The following is a 12,932-nucleotide window of genomic DNA, read 5'->3' as shown; positions in this document are numbered from 1 at the left end:
GTACACTGAATTTGTAGCGAACAGAACATACCTTTAACCTGAAAAGCTCGTTATTAGAAAAAAGGTGCTGTACCACTCTTCAATTTATTGTATACAGCACTTGTTGGACTGATTTCACTTTGACAAGGTTATAAAGGATCTGTTGTGCTCTAATAAGCCAGGATAACAAAATGTGGTTGCATATTTTTTAATTCCTTCATTAGGATGTGAAAAAAGGGCACTTTTGTATTGTTTTAAATGTGATTTGGAACTCTAACACTTAAAATCATTGAAAAACTGAATTCAGAATATAAGTGTTTTTAGTATGCTGCATTTTAAATTTTTAGTAATTATTTAAACTTAAAAACTCTTGGCAGGAATTTCTAAATATTACCTCATATATAATAGAAGGAAGAAGAAGAAGCAGTAATTGATCATTAAACCTGGTTAGGCTCAATTACTGATTCATGTTATTAAATATGATACTGCTAGAGGCCCGGTGCATGAAAATTCATGCACTGGAGGGGGGACCCCTCAACCCAGTCTGCCCCCTCTCCCAGTCCTGGAACCCTCATGGGTGGAAAAAGACCTGGTGATTAGGGGAAGGCAACGCCCCCATTACACCTCTGCTGCTGCCACTGCCAGCAGCGCAGCCTCAGCCGGGCCCTGGTTACCTGAGCCTCAGGCAGATTTGGGCAGCTGGCAGCCACCATCTGAGGCTTGCCTGCACTTCGGGCTGATCCTGGGCAGCTGGGGGGCTGAGGGTGGGTTCAGCTGCACCATGCACCTTCCACCACCCCCCCGCCCCCGACAGGTTGAAGGGCTGGGGAACTCCTGCGGACTGAGGGACTGGGCGCCACCATCTTTTGTGACAGTGTGATGGTCATTTTGCATTTTTCCCCTCTTTATTATATAGGATTCCCATTCTTCTGATATCATTGTCACTACCACCAGAAAGAGCATTATTTACAAAGCCCCAGTAAAATTCAAAACATTGAGCAAGTTACCCTAGAAAGCACAGAAGTCTCTGATATCTGATATCTTATCATCTTGTTGGTTCATGAATATAGATAATTCATGAATGTTACAGTCTTCTAGTTTTCAACCACTGATTTCATGAAGACCTTGTTGTATATGCTTTGTATGGTGAACTTTATTATTAACTAGAGGCCCAATGCACGAGATTCATGCAAGAGTAGGCCTGCGCAGCCGTGGCTGCCTGGGTCCCTCCTTTGCAGCCATGGGCGGCTGCCTCGATCCTGCAGCTGCATCCCCAGCTTCCTCCCAGAAGGACATCCAGTCTAATTAGCATATTATACTTTTATTATTATAGATAAGAGTTATAATAATAGAGGGTATTAATTGATTATGTAAATTAGAGAAAATTTAAAATGTTACCATATCATCCCATATGTATTTTGTAATATTTTTTAGCTGAGGGAGGGAGACAGAGATGTGCAGCTAGTAAGAGGCACTTAGCTCTGGGTATGGTTCCCCATAGATCAGTGATGGCGAACCTTTTGAGCTCGGTGTGTCAGCATTTTGAAAAACCCTAACTTAACTCTGGTGCCGTGTCACATATAGAAATTTTTTGATATTTGCAACCATAATAAAACAAAGATGTATATTTTTGATATTTATTTTATATATTTAAATGCCATTTAACAAAGAAAAATCAACCAAAAAAATGAGTTCGCGTGTCACCTCTAACACGCGTGTCATAGGTTCGCCATCACTGCCATAGATAGTAAGATATTATGAATGTAAACATCATTGTCATGGGGGGTCAGGAGAGTAGTAACAATGTGAGGAAAGTAGTAGATAAAATCAAAAGCATGATGCATATTCAGAGAGAAGGGAAGTCAGTTTGAATTTAGTTGGCCAAGGATATCTTCACAGAGCAGGTGGGAATCAGGCTAAAAGTTGAGAGTTGTGTTTTTTATTAGATACATAAAGAAAGGGAGGCTAGTTTAACACAGGAATTGGGTGATACTGAGGTGTTGGATAAGAATAATTTGTCCCAAAATTATTTTTTTCTTTTTATTAGATTTATTGGGATGACGCTGGTTAACAGAATTATACAGGTTTCAAGTATGTAATTCTACACACATCATCTGTACACTATTTTGTGTGTGCACCACCTCAAGTCAAGTCTCCATCCATCACTATTCATCTATTCATACCCTAATACCCTTGTCTACCCTCATCCCTCCCCCAATAATCACCACACTATTGTCCATTTCCATGAATTATTTCTCTCTTTTTTTTCTTTTTTGCTCAATTCCTTCACCCACCACCCACCCAAAGTCCCACACCCACCCCAGCAGCTGACAGCTACCCTCTATCTATGAGTCTGTCTGTATTTTTCTTGTTTGTTCATTCCATTGCAAATATGAGTGAAATAATATGACTGGCTTATTTCACTTAGCACAGTGTTCTTCAGAACCTTCCATGCGATTACAAAAGGTAAATTTTCCTTATTTTTTATATCTAAGTAGTATTCCTTTTTGTAAATGTACCGCAGCTGTTTTATCCATTCATCTACTGGTGGACGTTTGTGCAAAGTGATATTTTTAAAAATAAAGACATATCTATATATATCAAAGGCCAGTGACCATAACGGCATCACGACCATAACGACTGTTCTACCAGTCGCCATGAGGTGCATTGACCACCTCTCTGTCCCTAGCCCAGTCCCGCAGGATCCCATCGCAGCATGGAGAGTGTCCAGCACTGGTGGCGGTGAGTGACACAGAGCATCGTGGGGCGGGGAGCGTTGTGGGGTGTCGCAGGGCAGGGAGCTTCATGCAGCTCGCAGGGCAGTGGCGGGGAGCGTAGTGGAGCACCGCAGGGCAGCGAGCATCACAGGGCATTGCAGGACGTTGGACATGGCCCTGATCACAGGCTAGGCCTAGGGACCCCACTTACACAGGATTTTGTGTGCTGGGCCTCTAGTTGATTTATAAAGACAGAGATTGCAGTTTACTAGAAAGAGATGTACATAAATACCCTGGTGGTATACTATGTAATAACTATGTGTGAGATTGTGTGCAAAGTGCTTAATAGTACAGTGAATGAAGACATTAACTCTTTGCAGAATTGGGGGTGCTTTATAAATGAGATCATATTTAAGCTGGACTGGAAGGACAGAGAAGAAAGAGAAAACTATTGCCATAAAATAGGATGTGGCTATGAGAGCATGGCAGCGATGAGAATAAATGGAGTTAGTCTAGAATTTGGGGAAGGCACTTGAATCAAGGTAAGATGTCTTCCCATGTACTGGGCTCTGGCTTCTTTGTTCGGGTAAATCTAGCACTATGAGAAATAAAGAAAGCCAGGCATATATACTCTAAGGAACTCTTTCCCTGTCATTTCAGAAAACTTTAACATTGTGATGCCTCAAAAACAATGGTGGATGCAGTTTGGGGTTCAAATCAGAATCATGGGTGTTGAGCAGGAAAGAGAATAAACTGATACATTTATCATAAAGTTTAACCATGGTCCCTGGACACAGATTTTAGTTTTCTGATCCAACAACTTTGTTGTGTAAGCTGAAATTGTGCTTCTTCAAGTGATTAGTTTCTTATAGAAGGAACTCATATTATTTATAGTACATTTATTTATAATCCAATATTCACTCACATGAAAATTTTAGCCTACATGGACTTTGTATGCACTACTATGCAATTGTGCTACTGACTAGATTTGGGGTTCTGTCTGACATTATTGAATTACTCCTGAATTTTCCTTTTATATGAGAACAGCACTTTATATATGTTATAAGTAAAATGAAAAGTATAATTTATTATAATTTGTACTCATGATGTATTGGTAAAACTATAAGCAAATATTTTTATGACTTAAAACCTTTACTTTTCTCAGTTTCCTATTGATAAAATGCTCACATTTTTCCTTTAAAGAAATACCTATAGTAATTTATATATATATTACATGCATTTACAGATATCATATTTTTCTAGTAATGAAATATGGACCACTGTGAATTTATTTTAATATTATTTTTAAACCATAAAGTCATTTTAGCAAGTTTTATCCATTTTATCATATAGTTAAAAATTAGTTCCCAAACATTTAATTTACTAGAAAATGATTTAAAACACATAATCACAATTTCAGAGAAATTGATGCTACACAATTCTATATATTATGATAAAAAGTTTTAACAACTTAAAAAACTCTAATATAGCATTCAAACAATTTCTTATAAATTAAAATATGTTTTTAATCCTGACTTTTAAGAACTTTATATACATTTCTTTTTGTTTGGATTTAAATAATATGTAAATAATTTGTCTATATTTACTAATGTCTCTAACCAGATCTAGACAATTAAATTTAATAATTTTGACTTTTCCACTTCCTAAAATACCTTTTTTTACCCACTACATATTTCATCAATTACTAACTTTATTATTCTTTATGCCTTAACATCTAGAAAATATATAATTCAGTTAATTTCTCTTGCAAATTGTAAGTGCTGAACTTTAATCATAGGATGTTAATATGTAAATAATATATTAATAACTTCTAAAATTGACAAGTCATAGTGAGCAAATCACTTATTAATATGGCTGCAGATTATCTTGCTTTTTATTATTTTTATTTTTTTAAAATATATTTTATTGATTTTTTACAGAGAGGAAGGGAGAGGGCTAGAGAGTTAGAAACATCAATGAGAGAGAAACATCGATCAGCTGCCTCCTGCACACCCCCCACCAGGGATGCGCCCGCAACTAAGGTACATGCCCTTGACCAGAATCGAACCTGGGACCTTTCAGTCCGCAGGCCGACGCTCTATCCACTGAGCCAAACCGGTTAGGCTATCTATCTTGCTTTTTAAACAGAATTAGTAAGTTAATGTTGAACTAGGGTTTGGTTATTTTTATTAGTGTGTACATGTATAATTTTTCTGCATATAAATTTAATATTCTTATTGGAAAAATAAAAATGGGTATTAGAAGAAAAAAATGACATATATTTTGTAACTTATATCTATTTGATTGAGAATTATTTGTATTAACAGTGTAATGTTTTCTAAAAAAGATCCAGGATTCCAGATACATCAAAAATGAGGCAAGTGACTAGTACTAGTGTACCCAATTTCATATTTAAAAAATAGGTAGCTCCAATTTTACAATCAGTGCTTAAATAAAGGGCCAAAAGCGAATACATGAAATCAGGAATTTTTAAACAATTGTTAATGATGCCAAATATTGCCACTCAATTCTAGGAATGAAAACCAGAGAGATGGGCATTTAAACTTAGGAAGAGAGCACAGTCTTTTACTAACATTTGATTTGAGAAGAGTTACAATCAGGCAGCTAAAATAAATGATCTCAATATGGGAGTGTTGTAGAAGAATCTGATTTATACAAAGTAAATAAAATATTATCTTAGCAATATAATATATGTCACACATAACACGTATAACATGTATACACATATATAACAAACACCTATGTAGAGACAAAGAAATTCTAACTCAAAGTTGTTTTATCCATTAATGGGGAAAATAATAAACAACTCATAAATTTGCTATGATTATTCACCACTGATGACAATAGGATCTGTTTAGTGAGCCCTCCTGGCCTTTCACCCTTAAAATGAATATAGTGCATAAGAAGAATGGAGAACATAGATCTCAGATCAGGCTCACACTGCTTTCAAAGTAGCAGGATGTGTGAGCAAAGGTATATTTTGTTAGCAAGGAAATTTCTTGACGGAATAATTTGTCTTGAAATTTTATCCCTCAGAAAAAAATGATGGCCAGTCTATATTGAAGACAGAAGGATTTTTTGAACAGAAGTAATGAAATATTTCAGTTCTATATTAATTATTATACCCTGTCAAAAATATAGACTTTTCTAGAGCCCATAAAATGTGTATATGTTTGTAATGCTATGGCCAAATTCACTTGGTAAATGTTTATTGACCTTCTAAATTGTGTTAAGTTCTCAACAATAAGTATGCAAAGTTCTTCTCTTCAGAAATTGTCAGGTGGGGACTCCAACACACTCAGAGCATTTAGAAAGTTTTCATAGAAGAGGAGTATCATATAATATTCTTGTTATTTCTGAGGGTTTCAACTAATTCCAATTAATCTTATGTTGTTGAGTTTTAGTTGATGCTGATTAATTGGGTGTTGAATATTTAGTTTATTTAACTTTTGCTTTTCATAACAGGGTTGAAATATTTGAGTGAACATCCATATGCAGAAAAAAAACCCAGAATTAAGAAACCCTAAGATATTTTTAAAAAATGAATGTATCTAAAGCAGTAATGGTGAACCTTTTGAGCTCAGCGTGTCAGCATTTTGAAAAATCCTAACTTAACTCTGGTGCCGTGTCACATATAGAAATTTTTTGATATTTGCAGCCATAGTAAAACAAAGACTTATATTTTTGATATTTATTTTATATATTTAAATGCCATTTAACAAAGAAAAATCAACCAAAAAAATGAGTTCGCGTCTCGCCTCTGACACGCGTGTTATAGGTTCGCCATCACTGATCTAAAGTGTTTTAGAACACATAGGATGAAATGAAGTAATGGTGATTCAAAATATGTAACAGTTACTGGGAAATTTTTCTTATACAGGTTATTGTCTTGATCCAGTTGTCATATCAGCCAAGGTGCTTTGCACCAAATTACTTTCAGCCTATTAGTTTTTATGTATATATGAAGTCGAGGGGAGTATGAGAGAGGATGATGAACAGATAAGGAGGAGCCAGACTATGAGTCAATAATAATTTGTAGTGTTATCTCATTTATTTGGACACTTTAAAACCACAACCTGTTGTTTTTAAGTTCTTTGAAAATTAGCCTAGAAAAATGCATATATTCCATGCATTTTCACAATTTTAGCAAATAAGGATATTTTGTGACTTATACAAGAATGCTTATAATACTTGGTAATATAGACTCTATCCAAAACAAATCAGGATTTATTATTACCTATTTTAGTTGATATGGAATAAGGACAAAAACACCAAATCACATGCTGTTGATTTTTGGGGGTTTTTTTTGGCTAAACTAAAAACAAAACAAAACAATGCAAAACCCGTTATTTGTATTTCAATTCTTTGTTAAAGTAATTTTGAAAGGCTGCTTTTCAGATCCAGTGGAATAATTTTAACTCATTGTCTGATAGCAGAAAACCTAATTTTTGATAATTTATAATAAGGTTATTTACATGAAGTTTTAAAGAACTAATATTATTGTATACTAGAGGCCTGATGCATGAACTTTGTGCAAGAGAAGGCCTTCCTTTTCCCAGCTGCCAGCACTGGCTTCCCTTTGGCTGCCTGCACCCAGGACCCAGCTTCCCTCGCAGGGAGAGGTCCCGCCCACCTGCTGCAGCCCACTGGTCGGTGGCCTGGGCCTCCCTCTGGGGGATGATCATGGGGCGATGGCCGGGCCCCTGACCAATTGCATCACACCTGCCTTGGCTGGCCTGGCACCAGTGGGTGTCATAGCGTGCTCCCGGATGGTTTTCTGGATGGTCGTTCCACTGTTCGGCTGTTCAGTCAATTTGCATATTATGCTGTTATTATATAGGATTCTTACATTTGATAGCCCTGGGAAATATTTCCCTTTGCATTAATTAAATACATATATTTTAAGATCCTAAAAAATAAGTAGATGAAGAATATATTTTTTATTTTGGGCAATATATGAAGATTAAATTCATGTTCTTTTTTTAATTTACAAAACATATATCATTTACCTTTAGCCTTTATAAACTATTTAGGAAAGATAACAATGAAAAAAAAAAGTTATTGTCCTGGCCGGGTTGCTCAATTGGTTGGAACATTCTTCCTCCCTTACACCAAAATGTTGTAGGTTCAATCCCTGGTCTGGTGGGAGCAGGAGGCAACCAATTGATGTTTCTCACATCAGTCTCTCTCTCTCTCTCTCTCTCTCTCTCTCTCTCTCTCTCTCTCATCAATAAAAGAATGTCCTCCTATAAGGAAGAAAAATCTTTGCTAAAAAAATAAAATAAGACGGTACTGTAAAAATTAGTAAACAAGAAGTGATCATGCTCATAAACTTAATATTTATTCATTTATGATGAAAGTCAGTTCTACTTTATGACCATGATAATTACACTCCAGGAAATACTCATTTTCCCTGGTGATTAATGTAGTAACACTGAGTTTTCAGAAGGTTATTGTCTTAAATTTGACTGGCCAGGAAGATAAGAGAGTGATCTCATGTGCTTTGCTGCGTCTCCGGAGTAGATAATTCATCAGGTTAAAGTCTGAGTATCCAGTAGGGCTATTTATCAGAAGCAAAGAAGTAGAAAAATTTTGGTGTGACTCAAAGACTTTAATTGAAAGACTGACAGGAAGCCTGTTAATAGCAATATAATCTGTCAAACACTCTGAATACATCGGGGCTGTGTGGAAAACATGTAAAATCAAATCCTGGCACTGTAATTATAGGTAATTTGTGAACTGTTTCTAATTTCCTTACTGTGTAAATGATATGCCTATCCACTTGAGACGAGATTTGACTCTCTGAAGATCTTATTGCGGTCCCCACAGTTTGACACTGGCTATATTGTTTTACTATACTCTATGCTGCTCTTCAAATTTTCAGCTCATTTTGAGTGACAGAAAGTACAATTTTGGCGTTAAACTCTGAGGTATTTATTCTGTTTAGTATGTTCCCTATATTTGGATCTACTGTTAACTTTGGCAACTTTTACTAATTACAGATTAAGGGTTGAATGTTACGTTCAAGTATATGTTCAATAACTTCTCCTAGGTATGCCAAATAAAATAAATCATAAACCTTTCAGAATATTGGGTTTCATGCAAGTTGACTCAATACTTGTTAAAGACTTCTAGGTACTGCAAAATTTTAGAAGGCGTTACCAGCTAATCAGGGTAAGAATTGCAAGACTCCAAATGTGCATTAACATCATTTGTGAGAAAAGGAAAAATAAAGTAATATAATAACAATTGGCTTATTTTTGTTTCTAAAGATCGCTCTCATCCTATTTATTTCCTATCATTAAGTTTTCTTAAATGAAAAAAATAAAAAAGCCTTTAACATGCATATACTCACCCATCCATAACATTTCTTTAACCTTATATGGTGATGTTATTTGTGTTTAGTTCTGTGGTGTTGTTTCTTTGTTTACGTCTTCGACAAAGCATGTCATTTTTTGTTTTACCTATCTGTATTTTGCTATTGCATGTCCAACTTTTTAAATGACTCAGTGAACAAATGAATTCTTGTCACTTTAAATTTCACTCTAAATATTATGAACAATCTGTTTATTCTCAAACATTGCTCCGAGTTTTTACTTTGTGTAGGAGCATGAAATGAAAGTGAACAAAAAATGGCAAGAACTGTGAGGTACAGCCAGCTTTGTACCTGATAATCTTGTTAAAGCTTGTTAATGTTAAACCCAAATAAGATGTATGTATTTTTGTAATTTGAATCATTTGAGTTTGTCTTTTGTTTGCATGATATGATTTTGTTTTATATTTTGTTTTTTTCCACTCACCAGATGTTCCCAACACTTTGCTTCCCACTACTATCATCCCCTCCCTTACCACTGCAACAGTCACAACCACTGTAGCCATAACAACCAGCCCAACCACTTCTGCAACAACCAAGAGCATAAGAGGTACAGTATCCTTCTTTGTTATGGCCTGGAAAACACATTTAATGGAGCTTTAAGGGATTTTTTAAGGGGTAGAAAACTTAAGATCCAATTTTACTTAATAATAAGTAAGTAAATCACCTAACTTACAATCAATTAGGATGATTGGAATAGAATATAAGACAGATGTTATATTTTAATTTTTAGTGTCACTTATGACTATTATGAAAATATTCCAGAATATAGGTTAAAAACATATATAGTTCTACAGCATTGAGCAAATTTAAAATCTGAACATGGGGCAATGTTTTTTTGCCTTGCCTTTTCAATGCAGACAAAGAAATAACATGTTCAAGGATGCAGGGATAACTTTTGCTTTTTTGAGGTTCTAGTTTAATGTTAAAGAACTCTTATTTTTCTGTAACCAGATTAAAATGCCTAGTGTTGAATTTGTTCTAAACTTGACCTAATCTATGGTCATTATAAACCATAAAAAAATATAGAACTTTTAAGCAAATATTCAACCTATTACCCTAAAATAATTTGCTGAGTGGATCTGCTTATTCTAGTATAATGTTCTAGAGTTTCCAGGAAGGTAGTATTTGATATTGGCTCCAGGAGTAATTTCTGGTATCAGTTTATTAATAAGCATTTTTGCCTCAAGGATAGCAACCTTAAAGAAATTGAAATAATCCTTAAGGACAAAAAAATAATTACATATGGTTCAGAAATATAAAAAAGCATTCCTGAGCAGTCATTAAGTGGTTAGCAAATGATAAAGAAATAAAGAGTTGAGTGCATTACAAAAAACACATTAAACTTTATTTCTGCATAAACAGCATTCAGAGAAAATTTGTCTTAAGTCTGTTTTTTTATTTTTTATATATGTTTTTTGTCATGTTGGCTATACTAATATGTATTAAACTTGACAATTTAACTTGAAATCATGAGGGTGTTACATTAATATATATGTAATTAAAGCTGTATCAAGGGCAGGCTTTGAATTATTTTCATTCACTTGTAAAGCTTGTTCAATTACACTATCTGGTTTTCTTGAAATTTTTATTTGTTCTCAATATTAAAACGAGTTGCCAGCTTTCACTTTGCAATTATCATAGTATTTTTTTCTCTTGTTCCAAAAAATTGTATTTGATAATTGCTAATTTTAATAGTCATGTCAACTATACTATACAATGTACAAGATTGATAGCTAAAGGATTGATAGCAAAGTTTGATGATAGTAGCAATAAGAACTTGTCACAAATACCTAAGTTTATTTAATGGTTACTAAATAAATTGTATTTGAGTTAAATGTACAAGTGAGAAGAGCTTAAGATATTTCTAATAGCAATTTACATAAAAGTGGGAAGAAAATAATAAAGATGAAGGAAACGGTAAATAATACTGTATGGTTATAAAATGAAAGCTATCTACAATTCTACTTTGCTTTATAATTTTTGAAGATTTTTACAAACAGTGATTCAAATTAAATATAATTAATTCATACTAACAAAATCTAAATAATAAGTTCCAATTGTACAATCAAATCAACTTGATAGAAAAGGAGGGAAACGTGTTGATTTGAATTTTTATTTTAAAGACCTACTTATAGCCATTAATCAGTTATGGTGTCCTTCTTTAACAAATAGTCATTGAGCACCTGCTATATATATGGGACTATGCCAGGTCCTAAAGTTACAGAAGTTAAAGGTATTGCATAGAAAATCACTAACAATAAACTTAAAGCATTTCCCACAAAATAACCAGTGTTGGTGTTTAACTAGAAAAGTGTTCATCTTCTTTAGTCTGACATATATATGACTAAGAGAAAAGTGTTTTATTTTAAATGGAGTGTTTAACAACATTCTTTTATATTTGTTCATGTGTATCTTGAAATGTTGCCTATTGCATTTTAGCCAGCCTGTTAAATAAAATGAAATCAATTTTATATTTTTCAAGTAAATTCACTTATCTATATGTTCCCTTTGATTTTTTGAGAACTTTACATTATGGACATTAGAAATGCTAAAATAATTAGTCTCACTGAAATAAATGCACAAGTGAACAAACTTCAAAGAAACACACACACACACACACACACACACACACACACACACTGTTTTAACCAATAGTGAAAAGACACCAATATGATGAAGGAAAAGGTAAAGGTGTTTTTCAAATGACACCAATATGCATGGAAAGAAATGTATCTTGTAAGTTAGTCAACACATACTATCTATTTAATATAGAAAAAAAATAGTAGCACTGACATTGAATGTCAGTCTAATGCCTATTTTCGTTCCTATCTTAAACAACTAGGGACTAAGGAAAGGCACCCAGCTCACATGCATGATTAATGTTGTAGTTCATAATTGAAGAAATGGAAAATTCAGTCAGTACATAAACATTTCTTAAAAATGTTATACTCTATCCCTTTTAAGTTACTATATTATTCTCCCTTATTTGTGTATTACCTATTAAATTAGAGCTTTCAGGTGCAATTATATTTTCAATGGAATTAATTTATTTATAAATTAGTGAAAAGTGTTTCAATATTATGTTAAAAATATCATAAGAATATGTTTGCTAACAAAAGCTGAGAAGTAAAGAAAATATTTTTAGCTTACAGATTTTTTTTAAAAGTTTGTGTTTCATAACTTTCTCTCATTCAATAATGTGAATGAAAATTCGGTAAACATATGAAGTAAACTAACTACATTTGATTTTATTAGGTTTATCTGTAATTTCCTCAAATATTATAAACTAGAGGCCTGATGCATGAAATTCGTGCAAGGGGCTTGGCCCTCGCAGCCCCGCCTTGCCTTGGCCCTTACAGCCCTGGCTTCATCTGGAAGGTCATCCGGAAGTTTGTTCAGCTGTCTGGTCTAATTAGCATATTAAGCTTTTATTATTATAGACTAGAGGCCTGGCACCTGAAATTCATGTGAGGGTACAGTCCCTAGGCCTGGCATGCAATCAGGGCCATCTTCCCCAGCTGCCCGCATCCATCCCTGCCCCCTGCCACCACCCACCCTTGGTTCTCCATTCACCATCAGGTGATTGGTACTTGACAGCCAGGGAAAGGGACCGAGAGGTCAGCTGTTCCTGCCCGTGTGCCAGCCCTGCCCCTGCTGTGGGTGGCCATCAGGTTATTGGAGCCTGCTGGCTGGGAAAAGGGACCAAAAAGTGGTCAGTGCACCTCATAGTGACTGGTCCGGTGGTCATTCTAGTCGTTCTGCCATTAGAGTAAATTTGCATATTACCCTTTTATTATATAGAATAGAGGCCTGGTGCATAGCTGGGGGCTGGCTGGCCT

General features: G+C 34.7%; 1 protein-coding gene across 2 annotated transcripts in view; it reads left to right on the top strand.

The window, feature by feature from the left end:
• CADM2 (cell adhesion molecule 2) overlaps positions 1-12,932 on the top strand; it is a 170,135-nt gene that overhangs the window by 79,124 nt on the left and 78,079 nt on the right. The window contains exon 5 of one of the 2 annotated variants that reach the window (XM_006090550.3): positions 9,521-9,640. The exons of the other annotated variant lie outside the window; for it this stretch is intronic. Within the exon in view, the coding sequence (XP_006090612.1) occupies positions 9,521-9,640 (120 nt within the window). The remainder of the gene's footprint in view (positions 1-9,520; positions 9,641-12,932) is intronic. 2 annotated transcript variants of the gene reach the window in all.

Source organism: Myotis lucifugus, unplaced genomic scaffold (genome assembly GCF_000147115.1).
Source record: "Myotis lucifugus unplaced genomic scaffold, Myoluc2.0 scaffold_75, whole genome shotgun sequence".
Lineage (NCBI taxonomy): Eukaryota > Metazoa > Chordata > Mammalia > Chiroptera > Vespertilionidae > Myotis > Myotis lucifugus.
Note: the sequence above shows the minus strand (reverse complement) of the source record. Positions and strands in the feature narration are given on the sequence as shown.